We start from the raw sequence: 19,027 nt of genomic DNA on the forward strand, positions 1-19,027 counted from the left end.
AAAACTAGAGCAACATAAAGTGCGAACTGCGGCAGAAAAAAATCAAATTCATACCTAGAGCATAACTGAAAACCACTTCTGTTGCTCTAGTTATCCTGCCATAATTTGCAGTCCCTTTTCATTGAGACTCAACAATCCTCTTGCATTGATACCCTCAACAAAATTAGTTGAGATAAAGGAAAAATAAACGCCTTGAAATAGCTCGTGCTATTCTAAAATCTAATTCCGGTATTGGAGGACCACTCTAACTTCCACATATTTGATTAATAGAATAACTTTTGGGTTTGTTGATGTCAAATTTTTTAAAATTGTTTCGCTTAGCTCTTCCTAAAAAATAATATTTTCAAAACTTTGTACAAAAATATCTAGTTGTATTGCTTATGTTCAAATCCTACATTAATGGTGTCACCAACCTGCCCGGAATATTGAATTAATGAGGTGAGAACAAACGGTCTAATGTATATCACAGTTGTTTCAATAATTATAATTACTCAATAGACTAGATATCAAAATGTAACTGAATAGCCACTAAAATAATTTTTAGTCTAAACATATTATAAAACAATTTTTATCCATTTTCAGTTGACTCTCTTCTGCACACGAAAACTTCTCAATCAGCCACCTAATCAATAGGGCATTTACTTGAAAATTTCAATTTAATGATTTGAGTTTTTTAATAACAAACTCAGCGGTCAATTACAGTTTATAGTTGTATTGCTTCACATTGATACTTACACTGTAGAAAATGCTAGCAGTGGTCAGGTGGAGGCGGCTTATATATCTGCTTCATACTCTAGTAAATAAATGATTTGAAAGCATCTCACTGTTTTTCGATTTTTAATTATTTTTAATACTTCCTATATGTTCGTTTCTATAAAGTATAATCTTATGCTTGTAATCGTTAGTATGCTCATTTAAAAGAATCTTCTTATTATGTGGCTGCAGTGATGCGTCATTTAGTTATCCAGGAGGACCTACCTTGTTCAAGAATTTGAATTTTGGCATAGACCTGGACAGCCGCATAGCAAGTAAGGGTTATTTTTTTCCTCTCATTCAATTAAAATACCTTGTAACTTGGTAATCTTTTTCCTGCCGCATCTTAAGTTTAGTACAATGGTATAATACACGCACTCATGGCCATTTCCAACTAACTGAATGAAGAACCAAGATCTTAACCTCTTTATGGACGAGAGATTAGCTGGATTCGAAATAATCTATTGTTTATTTTCTTTCCTTTCTTGCATGTTTCCCTTAATAGAAGAATTTTTTGTCGTCGTGTGCTGTTATGCTCTTTTGATTTTCTTCGTTTTTATGTTTTTTGTGATAGTTATATGAATTGGTGTCATCATTTTCTGGACATCTTTCTTATATTATAGACGATGCGCAGAAGAGGTATTATAATGTGATTGCCTGGAATACATCATAGCTTTTTACTATTGGAATAAACATGCCTAACCTAATCATGTTTAGAGGATGCTGCTACTTAACATTGTTGAATCTCTGCATTAGTCAGACACTACTGCTTACTTCTATGTTATTAACTTGATTATATATCTTCCTTGCCACTCTTTTGTGTATACATCTGTTCTGCTGCTACCAAATTGAGATGTTCAAGTTGAATGCAGTGGTTGGCCCAAATGGCATCGGCAAGTCAACTATACTCAAACTAATAGCTGGAGAACTTCAACCGACTTCTGGAACTGTTTTTCGTTCAGCGAAGGTTTTCTATGGATTCTCTTCCTTTTATGTGCATGGCAAACAATTTTTTTGTTGTCTTAATATTTTTATTGTTTCATGATGTGCAGTAATGAAATGCTTTCCTTTTTCAGCTTCTTAAGGATGCCTCAAATTATGCATTGAACTGTTGAAATGGATTCTTCTTTGCATTATTTATATTGTCAGTGATTGACATAAAACAAATTCAGCCACTCAACAAATTTTCTTGGGAAAATGATCAAAATGGCCCCCTGAATATTTGTGGGGTCTCATTTTAGCCTCTTACTATATAAAATGTCTGATTTTTGTTTTGTGAACTCCTTCAATTGGAGCTAAACCGATTCCGTTGTTAAAATTAACAAAAAATGAAATTACAATTAATTAATGGTATTAAAAATGAGGGTATTTTAGGAATATAAATATTCTTGATATTTTTTATAAGATCTAAATTACTACTTATTTTATTATATACAATAGTTGGTTTGGCATACAACTAGAGTTTATTACGATTATGCAGGTTGTGGAGTGAGATGATTTTTTGTAATAAATAATTTTGCTTGATATTTTTATCTTAGTTTATTATAATAAAATATATTGAGTTAATTTTTTTCATTTTAGAAGATTGAAGTTTAAAAATTTTTATATTAATTTTATTAAAAGTGTTTTTTATAAAGAACCAAATATGTCTTTCATTGTTCATTCTGTCGTGTTTGTCACTATTTATTTAGGATGTTTAATTGTCTCCCATTCTTCTGTGGCCCATCATCTAGTCATCTCGTGCAAGCTACTCAACTCATTGACCTAATTCCGTTTGCTTGTGGCTAGTCGTCACAGCATGACTTTGCCTGTGAACCTAATGTCGTGACTTCACTGCAGCTTGTGCTTGTCCTGTCTTGCTTCAACTTCTCTGTTTCGGTTATGCACTAGGGGTTCTACATGTGTTGCCTAGGGTATCTAGTGAGAGATTCCAATGAAAAATAAGAAGTTATTAACAACAAAAATAAAATTCCCAACATACCCTATATCTATGCCACAATATTCTCATCTATACCCATAATAGTATTGTTAAATTCATCCCTCAATTTTAAATGCGGGACTATTTTGGCTCATATTTAAAGAATTTAGGGATCAAATCGGACCTTTTATATAATGTGGAACTAAAATGACTAGTTGATGAACCATTTTGGTACCGTACAGTTTTTCTTACCGTCTTAAGAATGCTATAGATGGGACTTCTTAACTAGCTAGGCTGTTGATATTTCCTTTTCAATTGCATTTATTGAGTGTTTTGGACAGAGCATTGTGAACATTTCTAGGTGCATTCTACTCTCAATAAGCCTTTTCAGTCTTATGTAAAATTTCTTAGGGCTTGTTTAGTTCCAGTTAACTATAATGATGCATTTTAAGAACTGAGAGTAATATAAGGACAATTTATTCAATTTACGTGAAACTGTTTAGCTGGAAGCAAAGTAATTTTTTTGATTTTATTTTTCTTGGTATGACAGATACCTATATTTTTCTCATTTAATTTGTAGTCATGTTTAAATTTTTGTTCATTAGTAAGCTAGTTTGGTAAATTTATTACCTATCAAATAGAACAAATCATCTTATCCCAACTATGATATGCACAAATAAGTCTTTTGAATAGTTTCAGTTTAAATATTGTTAAGTTGGAATTCTAATGATCGCGATGAGTCCAACTGTACATTGTCCCAGGTGGGTTGATCTATTACCACTGCTAGTTACCACTGTTAGAGGCATCAATGTCGAGCCCTATTTTGAGCCCCTTAGCCAACCTAAGATGTAATAAAGTCTGATAATCCAATCAGATACATACTATACCAACATCCATCCTGAATTACACTCTTCAAGATTGAGTGAATAGAAAATTAATCTGTTAAGAGTATCACCAAATATATACTGTACTCCAATTATTACATTATATATCATAATTAAATAATTGAAAGCATGGACAATATTCATTAATGCAAAATATAGAGCTTTACTAAATAAAATTTTACGTATCCAAAAAATCTTGCCTTCTATCTACTCTAAAAAATTGTACACCCAACGTATTATGTACAAGGTACAATCGATCACCTGCCTAAAGCTCTGTTGGTTACTTCCTCTTTTCTGTAATAACATATATAACAACTGGTGCGCTAAATGGTATGTGAGATAAACAATTATAGTACATGATTCAACATAGAAGAATAAAAAGAAATTAATATGGATGCTAGTATTTTAAGCTATTATGAGAGTTATATGTTGAAAAAATGTTGTGGCTTAGTTTAAAGGAGAAACGTTGTAGAAGAAAATATTGTGGGCAGCAAACACGTGTATGTGAACGATAAATAAATTGTTATCTCTTACTTAACAAATGATCAATGGAAGGTTATTTGTTTACCATATGAAATATTTATTTTTTCTCCTTTTTTATTTCTTGTTTCATTCTTGTTCACAGTTTTAGAAAAGTCATATGATTTTTATTTTTTATTTTTTTATTTTAGAAAAGTCATATGATGACTATAGGCTTTGACACATTTATAATATATCGTCAACTAGCTCGTCAACTAACCATTTAATTATTGCTCCTCACTTCAAGGTTGGATTCCAAAGTACTAACTTTTAGAGTCAGGTACCTCTAGTACGGTCTCTGCTAAGGCTTATCTCATCAGGTTTTTAGCCTCATTTGCACAGGTCATCATTGTTTGCCGGCCTATTCCCCATAACATGACTTTTCACAAAATTTTACCATCAATCGTATTGCATTTTGAACGTGAATGTGTACATGATAACAATAAAAATATGCTGATAAGTGCCAAGAATACAATATGACAGGAAATAATTAACATGAAATATTTAATTTGCTTTAATTAATTCATTTTCTGGAATATAATACATATGAGATACATTTTTGTGAACATATAATTATAAGCTTATAATTTCAATTGTTGCTGAAATTATTTTCCTATGCTCAATATGAAGAAATTCTATAAAATTAGTCCTACGAAATACACTCTTCCTGTACTAGAGATTGAATATCTCATCTCGTTCTTTGGGTTCACATGATGATTTGTCCCCTTATGACATCTAGACCTTTTTTCCCTTCATAAATAACCTAAATAAGTCATAATTTTTGCAAATTATAATATTCCTAATTTAGCAATCCTATTTATAATAAAAATCTTAAAATAAGATTTTACCTCAAATAATTTTCTCCTCATCCTAATCTTATAGACAAACAATCTGAAATCATAAAAATTTCATAGGGAAAAATTAATGAAAATGGATTCTTACCCAAAATCCTTGCTTCCTCTTCCTTCAATTCTCTTCTTTTCTTTATTTTTTTCTTACCTGCTACAGTACTGCTGCTGCGGTGCTGTCGGTGCTACAGTACCCTAACTGAACTCTTTGACCTGCTGCTTGTTTGCTCTGTCCTGCTTTCGGTTATGGTAATTTTGAAGGCATAGCCTTATAGTACGGGGAAAAGTTGAAAAGATGTTGGCATGGGGCCCTCTTGCATCATTTTATGGCTCCCTAAATACTTCAAAAACTTCGTTACACAAATATCAGTTATATCTGCTATACTACAATAGCTTAGGCTGTGTGCAAACGACAATCATGCCAAGTACATTCACCTTTCTGAATATTCTGGTTGCACTCTTGTAGCGTTATTATACTTGGGTTTTTTGCACTGATAATAACATTCATTTTTACCCATCTTACTAAACAAAATATGCCTCCTTATATTTAGGTTGCACTTGCCGTTCTAGGATCTTGCTCACAATTTTGAAATGGAATTATCAGCCTGGGAAAATATCATTGCTGTTCCATTTTCCATTACTGTGAAGCATAAAATCTCCATTTTCTTTTTAATGTAGGTTCGAATGGCTGTGTTCAGTCAACATCATGTTGATGGTCTTGATTTATCTTCAAATCCTCTATTGTATATGATGCGCTGTTACCCTGTAAGTGCAGAATACTCTCACTTTCTTCTTTATTTCACAATTGCATATCACAAAATGTGATCTGGACGTGGAACATGGTTGTCTTTCGCAAAATCTCATTTTAACAGACTTTTTGTTCGAGATAATAGGAAACCTGCTAGTTTTTTTATGGATCTCATTGCCGAAAAAGATTAAAAAAAACCCACTAAACCTGCTTATATGCGTTGGAGTTTGATCTAATCGTGCCTGTTGCAGGGAGTACCTGAACAGAAACTAAGAGCGCACTTGGGTTCTTTTGGTGTCACTGGCAACCTTGCACTTCAACCGATGTATACTTTGTCAGGTAGCTGCTTTTGATTTTTAACAGCAGTGTGCAAATTAAGCCTTAGTTGAAGATGCTGCGACATTTATTGTGGATGTGGACTGCTAATGCAGGACGGTTTAGAGTTAAGATCTTTTAATACAACTGTATGGTGCAATAAAAGTGTATCATTCAAGGTAAACTAGGGTATGTAGATGATAGACCACTAAATATGCAAAAAAATTGCTTTCATTATGTGCAAACTAGTAAATATGAGAATTGAAGCCCAAATGATAATGCAATAATCAATTAAATTCGAGTAAATTGGAGTCCCTAGTAAAATTGGTCAATGAAATGACGAATATGAATGATGAGTATGTATCAATTGGAGTCCACACTCATTGAGTGTTGCAGCTTGTCTTCTCGCAAACCCGACCATAAGAGTGGTGGTAGAATTCAAGCCCTGGAGATACAACTTTTGTTTATCCTTAAGCTCCATGACAAATTCTTTCGGAGTGCCGAATGGCAAGCCTCATACTACTCAAGAAAAGCTTAAGTCAGAAGGAGCCTTAGAATCATGACAGGATGCCTTAATGATAAAAGATCAAGATGATTGTAAACAACTTTTCGTCAACTACTTAAAAGAAGACAAGCTACTGATAAAAAAATTGTTAGTTGTATAGATTGAAAAAAGAATGTTGCGGTATGCATTTATCAACAAGACTCTTTACGATAGATCCTTTGACCAAATGTGATTTTGATGCTTAGGGACATAAGAAGCTGGTAAAGTTATAGCTGAAAATCATAAATGACTTTATAACACAAATTAGGCCTTAAATGTCCATCAAAATTAAGAGAATGAGCTACTATTAGCCATTAAGGATAAAAGATTATATCGAATATGCCAAGAGTTGCCACAAATATCAAATACATTGTAATACACTATATCAACCACCAAATATGTTACACTCTACAATCGCACCTTGGCCGTTTGAATGCTGGGATACAGATATAATGGGTCTGATCAATCCACCATCGTCAACTGGACAACTCTTCATCTTAGCAACAACTGACTTTTTTTTTTTAAATAGGTTGAAGAGGTTGCATACAAGGAAGTCACTGTTAAGAACATGATCAATTTTCTTATTATGTTGTTTGTTTAATATGACACAATGGAGATAAAAGATTCATGTAGCCGATCCCATTTAGTGGGATAAAGGCTTGGTGTTGTTGTTATTGTTTGTAGATTCAATGTACCATCCTTTGTAAAGGCGAAGAACTGCTCGTACAAGTCTCCTCCCTTGCTACTTCAGAAACATTCTACCAAACAATCCTTGAACTCCATCCAACTTCATATGGGTCGTCGTAGGTCCCTCCACTGGTACAAAGCCAAAACCTTCCCTTCCAAAGTTAGTGATGCAGGACTACTTAGATGTGATGCTTATGGATTCATTTAGGCTTTGCACAACTCGTCAATTAGAATAAATTCGGATTAAAATTACTAGCAATTATTCACGGCGAATCAAACAAAGAGGAAGTTAATATTGCATAGGCTAAATTACATGCGCCAAATTTTGAACATTCAAGAATAATTAAGAAAATAATAACAACACAGAATAGTAGCTTTCAAAGTAATCCCTAATCTAACAATGAGATCTAGGATGCATAGAAAGCGCACTCAATTCCTATGATTCACTAGGCTTAGCAAGAGCATTCGGAGTAGGCTTTCGCGAATACAATCTAACCAAACGAGAACTTAGATTTAGAAGACTTTGAATGCAAGTGTAAGAAGGAAAAACCTTTGCTCAAGGAGACGTGGCGATCCTCCACGTTAGCAACTACTCATGACGAATATCCAAGGTCCAAGAACGATGTTCTCGCCATAGGATGCTTGTAGAAGTAATCCAAGTCCTTCCAAAATCTGAGAAAGTTCTCAGATTTTCTAGCCAAAATCTGAGAAGAAAATCTCAGATTTTCTAAATGTGAGAGTGGAACTATTTGGGAATTGTTTAAGCCAAGATCTCACTATAGGGTTTCATGAGAGGGGAGAAAGTTGGAAAGTGGAGGGAGGCGGCAAGAAAGAAAAAAAAACGCAATGGGAAAACAGGGAGGGAGGCAACGGGTAGAGGAGGGGCGGGGGTTTTGCTTTCCAGAATTAATCTCCTGGATTAGGAAAGTAATTGAGGAATTAGGGAGATGACAATTTCGGGTAGGAGGGAAATATGGGTTTTGATTTCCTTCCTGTGTCAGAATTGAATTTAGGAAATATTTGGAAAAAGGAATTAATGGGGGAGAGCTATGGGGTCGGTGGCAAGCATGAATGAGGGGAATTGATGAGAGCAAATCAAGGCTTCCTAATTTAAATTCATAAGATTGGAAAGATGTAATTCAATCCTTTCTTAATGAAAATTTATTTAGGCATGAATTCAAAAAGTTTCCTAAAATAGAATTGGTGAATTAGGAAAGTTTATTTGAATTTCAAACAAATGAATTTGAATTTCAAATTCTTCCTAAATTCACCCAAGCCTTAATTAGGAAACTCCAAGGGAGGGATGACGGAGAGGTGGCCGGCGGGTTGTGGAGTGGTGGCCGGCGGCCTTGTGAAGAAAGAGTTCGAGTGGAGGGAGGCCGGCAATGAAGGTAGGGAAACCAAGAGCCACCGGTGGTGGTGACTGTTGGGTACGACGGGTGGCCTCTCCTAGGCTCCACCAAGATCTCTAACTCTCTCTTTCTCTCAAGCTCTCAATAGCTCCAAGAAAACAAGTGCAGGAAAATTTTCATAATAATCATTCATTAGCCATCATAGAAAAAAATGGGGCTTTAAATAGCCTCCTACAACATGACTCGAAACAAAAGACACAAACGCCCTTTGGGCTCACATACGATAACTCCCACAAGAGGGGTACAACGGGAAAGAAAGCACATAAGCAACTAAATAAAATAAAATAAAAATACAACGACTCATAAATGCCACATAAGCAAATAACAAGCTACATGAAAATAAAATACATCAACGACTCAAAAATATAAAGACTCGATCGTGGCCGTAGATCGACGGCCGCGTCTCTGATAAACTCTCCATGATGATTTGATGTCCCCATCAGTTAGTCTCTCCTCCTCCATCAAGCCTCCGTCAAGTCGTTGACAGCGAAATATCTTTCTATTTTGTAGATCTACCCGTGCGTATTTTCTCCCTAAAAAATATGCATCTTCAATTTCCACACTCTAAGATCTCCTTCATTAACCCTATTTCCTCCAAAATTTTCCATTTGCCAAAGGGGTGGTTCCCCCCAATTGTGTCAATCATCCCTCCTCCGCTCGCACCCAACCCTTTTATCACAAGCCCACCTTCCTCCTTCAAATTCAACACCGCTTCAATCATACTCAACCATTCTCCTTTCAAATTCGACATCTCTTCGATCATAATGAAGTCCTTGCCTTTTAAATTTAGTTCCTTTTCTTTCAAATTCATCACCCCTCCACTCAAACCTAACCCCTCATACCTCTCCACATACCATCTACTTGTCTCCTCCCTATGAATAAGCCCTAGGGGAGGCATTTTTTATGTTCCCTCCAAAATCTCCATATCTTGAGTATTCATGGTGGCCATGAGTTTGGAACGGCAAATGAAGTTGGCAAGATCATATTAGATTTTTGTGTAACTTATGATTTTTAATTGCTAATATCTTATTTAAGAAAAGGAATGAGCATCTCATCACTTATAAAAATAAATATAGTACAACACAGATTGACTATTTTGTTATAAGAAAATTAGATTGTTTAGATTGCAAAGATTGTAAAGTTATTCTGAGTGAAAATTTATGTATCCAATATCGTTTATTAGTTTTGAACATTAAGATAAAGGGACAGAAAATAAAAAAATAAAGTAAAACGATTTTCTAGTATTAGATGGGGGTATTTAAAGAACATTAACAAAATATTTTTGAGAGTAAGATTTAGGTCTTAAGATTTTGTCTGTGATAATGTTATGTGAAAAAAAGTTGCTAGTGATATTAAGAATATTGCAAAAGATGTGCTTGAAGTTTCAAAGGGAAAATCTACTAATAGTAAAAATAATTAGTGATGGAATCCAAATGTGCAAGAAAAGATTAAAAATAAAAAGATATGTTATAAAATTTGGTTTAATTGTAAAATTTATGATATTTGGGAAAGATATAAAGAGGCTCGTAAGGAATCTAGGAAAACAATATGCTATGCAAAGACCTTAGCTTTTAGTGATTTATATAATAGATTAGATACTAAGGAGGGAGAAAGATATATGTATAAGTTAGTCAAACAAAGAGATAGGAGTAGTAAGGATTTAGTTCAAGTGAAGTGTTTTAAGGATGAATATAAAAAAATACTTTTCTTAGAAGATGATATTCAACAAAGGTGGATGAGATATTTTGCTAAACTTTCTAATGAAGATTGTGAAAATACGATTGACTGTAGGGACCTTAGCACCCTAAATGAAAATAAAGATTTTTGTTTTAATCGGCATACTAGTAAAACCGAAATTAGAGGCTTTAAAGAAAATGAAGGGTGGAAAAGTTATTGGACCTGATGATATTTCAATTGAGATGTGGAAATGCTTAAGAGATGAAGGAATTTCTTGGCTTACTAAACTTTTTATTACTGTTTTGAAGACTAAAAAAATGCCTGATGAGTGGATAATGAGTGTGTTAATTTCTATTTTCAAGAATAAAGGTGATGCACAAGATTGTGCGAATTATAGAGGAATTAAGTTAATGTGTCATACTTTAAAACTATGGGAGTGAGTTATGGAGCATAGGTTGCGGCATGATGCTAATTTCTCTCAAAATCAATTTGGGTTCATGTCGGGTAGGTCGACTATGGAAGTCATTCATTTATTAAGAGGATTGATGGAGAAATATAGAGAAAATAAGGAGGATCTACATATGATATTTATTGATTTAGAAAAAGCATATGATAAAGTTCCAAGAGAAGTGCTATGGAGAGTTCTTGAAAGGAAAAGAGTTAATAATGCTTATATTCAAATCATTAAAGATATGTATGCAGGAGCTATTACTTGTGTTCAAACACAAGGTGGTTTGACCAAGTATTTTCCTATTTTGGTTGTGTTACATTAAGGATCAGCCTTTAGCCCATATCTTTTTGCTTTAGTCATGGATGTTTCACTAGACTTTTGCAAGAGGATGTACCTTGGTGTATGCTTTTTGTTGATGATATTCTTCTTGTTGATAAGACTAGAGAGGGAGTTGAAGGTAAACTTGAATTATGGAGGTCAGCCTTAGAGTTTAATGGTTTTCGCTTGAGTATATCTAAAACAGAATATATGGAGTGTAATTTTCGTAGTAATAGACCTAGTGAGGGGATTGTGACTTTGGACGATTGAGTCATTAATAAGAGTACATGTTTTAGATATCTTGGATCTATTATTCAGAGTGATGGTAAAATAGATGGGGATATTATCAGCAGAATTCAAGTTGGATGGTTGAAGTGGAGTAATGCATTGGGCTTGTTGTGTGATAGAAAAGTACCCCTCAAACTGGAAAATTCTATAAGATGGCGGTGAGGCCTGCACTGCTTTATGGTGCAAAATGTTGACCATTAAAAGAGAAGCATAATACTAAGTTAAGTGTGGAAGAGACGAGGATGCTCAGGTGGATGAGTGGCTTTACCCTTAGAGATATGATACAAAATGAGCATATACATGAAATGGTTGGAGTATATCTAGTCGAAGATAAGATTTGAGAGAGTTGCCTTAGATGGTTTGGTCACATAAAACGATAGCCTTTCGATGATCTGATTAGGAAAGTAGAGGTATTAGATTTGACTTATGTTAAGAAAGATAGAGGCATACCTAAGAAGACTTAGTTAGAAAATATTAAGAATTATCTTTCTTTATTTGATTTAAACAAGAATATGACTTTTAATAGGATACAATGGAGAAAAAAGATTCATGTAGTCAACCCCATGTAGTGGGATAAAGGCTTGATATTGTTGTTGTTGTTGTTGTTGTTGATCTTATCATGGATGACTGAAATATCATTTTTTAAATCTGAAATTTGAGTTTGGAGATCTGAAATTTCATATTTCATTTGTCCGATCTCCCCTTCTAATACTTCAACCTTTTTCCTTACCATGAGTGCTCAGATCTTGGCTCCAAACAGCAAAAATGGCAAAAAAACAACAGTTTGGCCTTCAGACAATAAAAAAGAACAGATTAACGAGTAAAACGCTACAGAAATCAACGAAGAGACTTCGATTTTGGCCAAGAAATTGCTCTGATGGCAATTTTTTAGGGAATACTTGGAATTTTCAAGTAAAACCTAACTATCTTAATGAAAACAGCGAGAACGATCCACAAATCCAAAGGAAAAACCATAAAACAGTAATTTTATTGCGATAGTCAAAATAACAGAAGAAAAATGATATGATACAATCAATCCTATATTTGAGAGGAGAATCTATCTCTCCCAAAAATCTCTAGACACCGCTAGAGCCCAAAAACCTAAACCTAAGATATCTCAAATTTCAGCCAAATTCCAGTGCCCTAACCCTAGGAAAACATACTATTTAATGCATACAATAAAAAAATGAAATATCTAAGCAATCCCCATGTTAAAAAATCCCTCCTAACTCCCTAAAAAATCCATCGTAAACAGCTCCCTTGGACCCGATGGCTTGAGCGGCATACTGGAGAGGCGGAATTCTTCCACCTATATTCCGCTTGAGCTGATCCCATAGCTTGATGGCTTTGCATTGTCCTGATTAATTGAGACGAGGCTTCTAACCAATGGAAGGCTTGTAAGCAAGGCTTACAATCTCAATGAAGAGGATATCCCAATGATGGTGTGGGCTCCGAAAATTTGGCCCCGACCTCCGCCCGTTGATTGCTTTTTCTTTGGGGGGGGGGGAATTTTAATAGATTAAGTTTCGGGGTAAATTTTGGAAGTCAAATGGGTTTGTGGATAAGACATTACCCAAAGATTTTGCACTCATTTTGTGAAGACTTTATGATCTGAGTTCTGGTTTCCTATAGGCACAAGCCCCTATAATTAATTACCCTTCCCAATCACGAGAGAGAACATTTGATTAAGGTTAGTCGTCAATCAGATACGTAGAAATACGTGTTATCTGGCATATTATAGTAGCATGGGCTTAGGAATTCAGGAATTTGTAGAGTTTGGAGATGTGATATTTAAATAGAAAATTTCACCATTTTGCACTTAAAGCGGATGGTGGGGGAATGGATGATTGACCCGATCAAGATCCGATGGTTCCGTCGTCTCGGGCCATCATGGTCCCTGGTCTACTTAGTCAGAGGAGGTAGTCGACCCAACCTGACAGAAGGATCCTTGTCGGCATCCACGGATTGCTTCGTCCAAGGGGACCTTGTAGTGGATGTTTATCTAAGGGGACAAATTTGAATCCACCTTATTTAACAAAGGGCTTTGTGCCCTATTGATCATATGCTATTGATTCATATCTCAAGGACTTCATACCACAAGGAGGGTATTGGATTTGGATATAACTGGTATTTCGTGGTGCCATTTGGCGGCAAAATTACTCAGTTCAGAGGGCCTCGGGTTATAACCGTTTATCCTGCGGTGCCATTTGGCGGCAAAACCCCCGGTTAGAGGACACGTACCACATTCTTATTGGCAGGAGATTGTTTGAGAATATATCATAATGATATTTTCGACTAGGCATTAGCTCTTTATGAGCCAAAGTATATTTTAATTTGTCCACCTCGGCAAACTGTTGCGGAGGGTGAATGGATTTTGCTTTAAATGATTTGATGATTTATTTTAATTTTAAATATATGGAATTTGGAATGATTTTGAATTTATGTGGAATTTGGAATTTGGGTCGCATTATTAAAATATTTGGAATAGATCCCTCCGGTTGAGATTTACATTTAACACGTCCATCATCGGGGTGCTTGGGGTCATTTCTATTTATTGATTGAACCCTATCGACTTCGTCGAGCTATCGACAGAGGATCGGGTTTCGTAGGCCTTATACTTTTGTTAGTGAATTCTCATATGTTAAAAGCCTTGAAGGCATAATATGAATATATTAAAATAAATATACAGGTCGTCACAACCGTATATTTATTTGACTCCTATTGATCTGCATAGAAGGATTAAGTTCGAATTCGAATTCACTTATTAACCCGCGCAACATCTCTAAACGTTACGTGTGTACTTATAAAACGCTCGCCAGGGCCCATGCGAGTGTTTGTGGGCATTTTATAATTATTTAATGAACATTGTCGATTCCTATTTACCTGCTTAGGAGGATCAAGTTCAAATTTACTGACCTGCGCAACATCCCTAAATGTCACATGTGTTCCTACAACACGCTCGCCGGGGCCCATGCGGGTTTTATGATTGCAGTTGCCTCTTTTGTGTACCTATGTGTATACAAATTATGGTGCTTGTGCGGGGGTATTTTAGAATGTTTAATGCAGATCAATTGTGCGGGCAATTGCCATTGAAATGCAAACATTCTATTTTGGAGCTCGTAGACGCATTTTGTCTGCTTGTAGGGATGTTGCAGATCCGGTGGCGTTGCGTAGTAGCTTCTGAATAGAGTTGTTCACTTCTTCATACAGGTAGATTGTCGTGCACTACTTGTATGATTTATGCAGTTAGATTGTAGTGCACTAATGAATCTCCTACCTTCAATCGTAGGTGCTTATAGATGGCTTGTTGTCTGCACGATGAATTTTCCACGGTAACCCATAGTCTCTTGCACATGATATAGTCCTTTGTATTTTGCTTGTGATTGATTTCTAACATGTATGATGGGTCTTTTACAAGAACCCGTGGGAGCTTGCATTTTGCTATAATCCTTTTGAATTTTGCTCATAGATGGCATTTGGTGAATATGACAGGTCTCCTATGACGATTTATAGGAGCTTGTATTTATTGTAGTTCCTTTTGTATTTGTCCACAAATGGCATGTGGTACATATAATGGATCTCCTGTGTCGCCTTCTTTAGTCAACAAGCGTTGTTGCTTGTGTTCCGGGTTCTTCATTGTTGCATATAGAAGACATTTATATTCTCTATAATGGATTTGACATTATTTGGGTTTGATTGAATATCATTATTCATATGCATTGAAAGGATTGTTGCATTCGTATTTTGGCCCTTAGGTTATTGCCTTCATTACTTGTTAATCTCTTTTATTTGCTAAAAGTCAGTGCATTTGCTTGACACCAGTTATGAGGTATTGTTACATTCCCTTGCAAGCATAATGCATTTCCATTAATGCGATCACTTCAGAATGCTCTAGTAGAAGTCTTGTATTGTTAATTACAAGCATATCATTACATTCTCCCCGTGATCCTTGCTTGCATAGTTAGCTTTAGCATTGAATTACATTCCATGTTGCGCATTCAATGTTCAAGTACTTCTTCAATTTATTATTCTATGTATGCAACAAGTTTAAAGCTTATGCATTCCATTCAATTCTTTTGGTGTCTTGTAAAGTTTAAGTATGAGTCCAATTTGAGCTCATATCCACAACACTTAGTTCATTTGATTTCAACTCGAGTTCATGTCCAGACTTAGTTCAGGCTCATAACGAGCCTCTTCCATTCATGCGAGTCCCTTGTACTTCGAATTTTATTCAAGTTCAAATTAAGTCCAAAATCCTCTGCTTTTAAGTTCTAGTTTGGCTTATGTTCATTGTAGTTCCCTTCTGAATTCGGGTCCAAGTCCTTTTTAATCAAAGTACAAACTCTTTGCTTGAGTTCAATTCCAGTTCATGTTCAATGTCTAAGCATAGTCATGTCTACTTGAATTTGGGTCCAAATTGCCCAAGTCATATTCACTTTATACTTAAATCAAATTCAAGTTCGAATTCATTTAGGTCCAAATCTTATTTATTTTCAAGTTCTTTATTTGATTTGTTTGAGTTCATTTAAGTCATTTGTTGCAAGTCCAAGTCCCATATTATCCTTTGAGTTCAATTAAGTCCAAGTCCTTTTTTTTTCAAGTCCTTGTCTTTAGACAAAATTTCGGCAGCCTCCTGGTGACTCCCCCGTATAGGGGAAAAACCAAGAGGTTGCTTACTCGCCACGTCAAGAAAGACGTGCACGGTTGGTGTTGTGAGACACCGCGACCGTAGTTTTTTTTTGTTATCCACCACGCCAAGAAAGGTGTGCATGGGTCTTTAAAAGCAGATATTTGAAAAAGCAGTTCTTTCCCTGCGTACGGATACTTATATTTCTTTTGCCCCGCCATGCTAAGAAAAACACGCACAGGGATTGCCCGCCTCGCCGTAGGCTTCACACCGAGTTTGATGCGGACATCCAACCGTCCATGCCAATCCGAGGAGGAGCTGAAGATCGACGATCGAGATCACTTTGTTTTATTTTCATTTATTAAGTGTATTTTAATTTAGTTTCACAATTTCCCTTTTTTACTCTCTTGTCTTATGTAAGCCCAAGGGGCAAATGTGTCTTTTAATTTCTCTTGAGGCCTATATATAGAGGCTCATTCTCTTGTATTAGGATGATGATTATGATGAATGAAAATTTCTACTTTTGATCTCTTTGTGAGTTCATATTTTCTTGATCTCTTGGTGAGTTCAACTCTCCTAGATCTCTGTGTGAGTTCTATGGAAAGCCCAACGTGTGTGTGGTGGTGTGCTGTCGTAATCGCGAGAATATACGCGATGTCATCGCCGTTCCGCGATCATTTCCCAGATACTCGAGTTTCGCAGCACCCTCGACGCTGCTCTCGACGGTCGGGTGAGGAGGTAGCCGCGAACGCCGGAGTAGGCCTTCGGGTGCTCTTCCCTCGCAGGTCTTGCTCTGCTCGCGACTCTCCTTCTCCGTCTCTGTCCTCCAACTCCACGACCGAATCCTATCGATTGTTTCTCAGAATCCACAACGACCCTCTCTCCGTGATCCACACTCTTACCATCGCACTCTCCCTCAAACCACGACCAACTTCCCCAATCAACATTCGCCTGGTAGCAGCAAATCCGCAACGCACCTTCGGGTTCGTCGACCACATAGAGAGAGAGGAAGAGGAGGAGAGAGAGGAGAGAGAGAGAGTCCTTCCCATACCTCTCATCCAAGCGAGACCTTCGATCTTCTTGTTGTAGGGCTGAAGTGCCGCTCAGCTTTGACCACTGCCTAGCCTCGCACGTGCTGCCGATCGTCCCTATGCTGTCAATCGACCAAACCGCTTCTTACAACCATACCCCGACCATATATTAGGTTATTTTGGGTTTAATGTTATTATTATCTTTACTATTAATATTATAAATTTTTTTCAGTTTATTATATGTTTTATTATTAGTTATCATGAATAAATTATATTATTATTAATTTATCTAAATGTTTATTATTATCAGTAATACTAATGTAATTTGTCATTATAGTTTGAATTTATGATAATTATTTATTATATGATTTATAATAAAATTGGTTGATCTTTTTCGTCATCGTCGTCGCTACGCTCGTGCGGTCGCCAGAGGTATAATCACGAAGGGGAAGTCTATTCTCGGGCCCTTGCAACGCGGGAACAGACCCCATGCCACGCTTTCGTTAGCACGGGTGGCAGGAGGTTCGTCCAGTGGGGCTGGTGTGGCGAGACGGTACCCTCCGAAGTCCTATTTCGCATGTTTACAGCCGGTCGGAGGGACCCCTGTGCATCGCGTTTCTTGTGTGGTGGGAGAAACTTATGCTAGAATGGTAGGAGATTGCTCTTGAAGAGCAGATCAAGGGTCTAACAGCAACTTTTTGACCTAGAATCTGGAGCATTCCACGCTTGAATAACCTTGAGGAGCTATTATAAGCTGCTTGAAGGCTTTTGAACAAGATTTCAGACTCCCGGGGTGACAGGAGAGGGCAGTCTGGGTGTGGGTGCAGGAAACTGTGACGCATCCTTCCTATGTCCAGAAATTACGGACTGCAATTGATCAGATCTGGAATGCTGACAACGAGTGGTAATGTAACAATGTATAGCGCTCTGTAAAGCTGTGGGGAAACTTGACCGTACAGGATACAGGCAGATTTCTGAGCTGGACAGCATTTGCTGTGGCTAAACGAACTAGGACGCTTAGGTTGCTGGCAAGCCAAGGTTGAGTCTCTTGAAGAATTTCGCAGCGCTCATATTCAAATCCCAAATTCCTGTAAGGAGAACAGTGAAATCTGACAGATTTTAGGAGAAGCGATGTAGTGGAAGAGGGAGGGGGGGGGGGGGACGGGACGGCGGTTAGAGAAAATCGGGAATTGTTCTTATCCCCTTTCTGTTGATAATAATGGCTAGTTGAAGATTTGGCTGGGCTGGAATTAGTGGATGAGATAGTTTAATTAATAGTCTTCATGGAATTTGATTGGATTAAATCCACTTTTCAATTTGACTTTGAATGTAACTTAAACTTCAAGGGGAGTGATAAGCGAGTCATTAATGGCAAACTAATGGAGGAGAGAGGGTTTGACTTTCAAATAAGTGGCCCCAATTACCTTAGTGAATTATTTCTTAAATTCTTAATTAAATTAGGTTTAAGCTGAGATTAATTCCTTGACATTAAAGAGGAATTGGGGGGCATTTAATACCTTAATTCGAAATTTTTTGAATGTTGAATTGGAGAGTTTTAATCCTTCCATGTGGATACAAAACCCTATTGGAAAATTTCAAATTTGAAATTTGAAATCCAAATTTTGTCTGTGTTTATGATGTTCAATTGAGCACTTCCAAAATGGGAAGTAGCCTATAATTAGGAAAAATTTGAATTTCAAATTTGAACAATTTGAATTTCAATAACTTCCTAGCTATCATGCACTCCTAGATTGGGAATCCAAAGAGGGGAAGGGAGGCGGCGGTAGGAGTGCCAGGTGGTTTGGAGGATTCCTGGAAGGGTGGCCGGAGGCTTTGTGAGCTCAGCGTTGGGTTAGCGAGGGGATTGGAGGGAGAAGGAGGAGAAAGAGATGCTAGCGAACAAAAGAGGAACAAAACACAAGGAAAGACAGAGATACTAACGACTCAAAAGATCTAAGACGCGAACTCGGACTCTTCCAAAGATTGAACGGTGTGTGTGGCCTCACT

General features: G+C 36.5%; 1 protein-coding gene across 1 annotated transcript in view; it reads left to right on the plus strand.

Annotated features, from left to right (window-relative positions):
• LOC110115138 (ABC transporter F family member 3) overlaps window positions 1–19,027 on the plus strand; it is a 54,757-nt gene that overhangs the window by 24,947 nt on the left and 10,783 nt on the right. Inside the window, exons 12-15 of the mRNA XM_020848273.2 lie at window positions 946–1,028; window positions 1,626–1,720; window positions 5,601–5,687; window positions 5,922–6,009. Coding sequence (XP_020703932.1) covers window positions 946–1,028; window positions 1,626–1,720; window positions 5,601–5,687; window positions 5,922–6,009 — 353 coding nt within the window. The remainder of the gene's footprint in view (window positions 1–945; window positions 1,029–1,625; window positions 1,721–5,600; window positions 5,688–5,921; window positions 6,010–19,027) is intronic.

Source organism: Dendrobium catenatum, unplaced genomic scaffold (genome assembly GCF_001605985.2).
Source record: "Dendrobium catenatum unplaced genomic scaffold, ASM160598v2 fragScaff_scaffold_1220, whole genome shotgun sequence".
NCBI lineage: Eukaryota > Viridiplantae > Streptophyta > Magnoliopsida > Asparagales > Orchidaceae > Dendrobium > Dendrobium catenatum.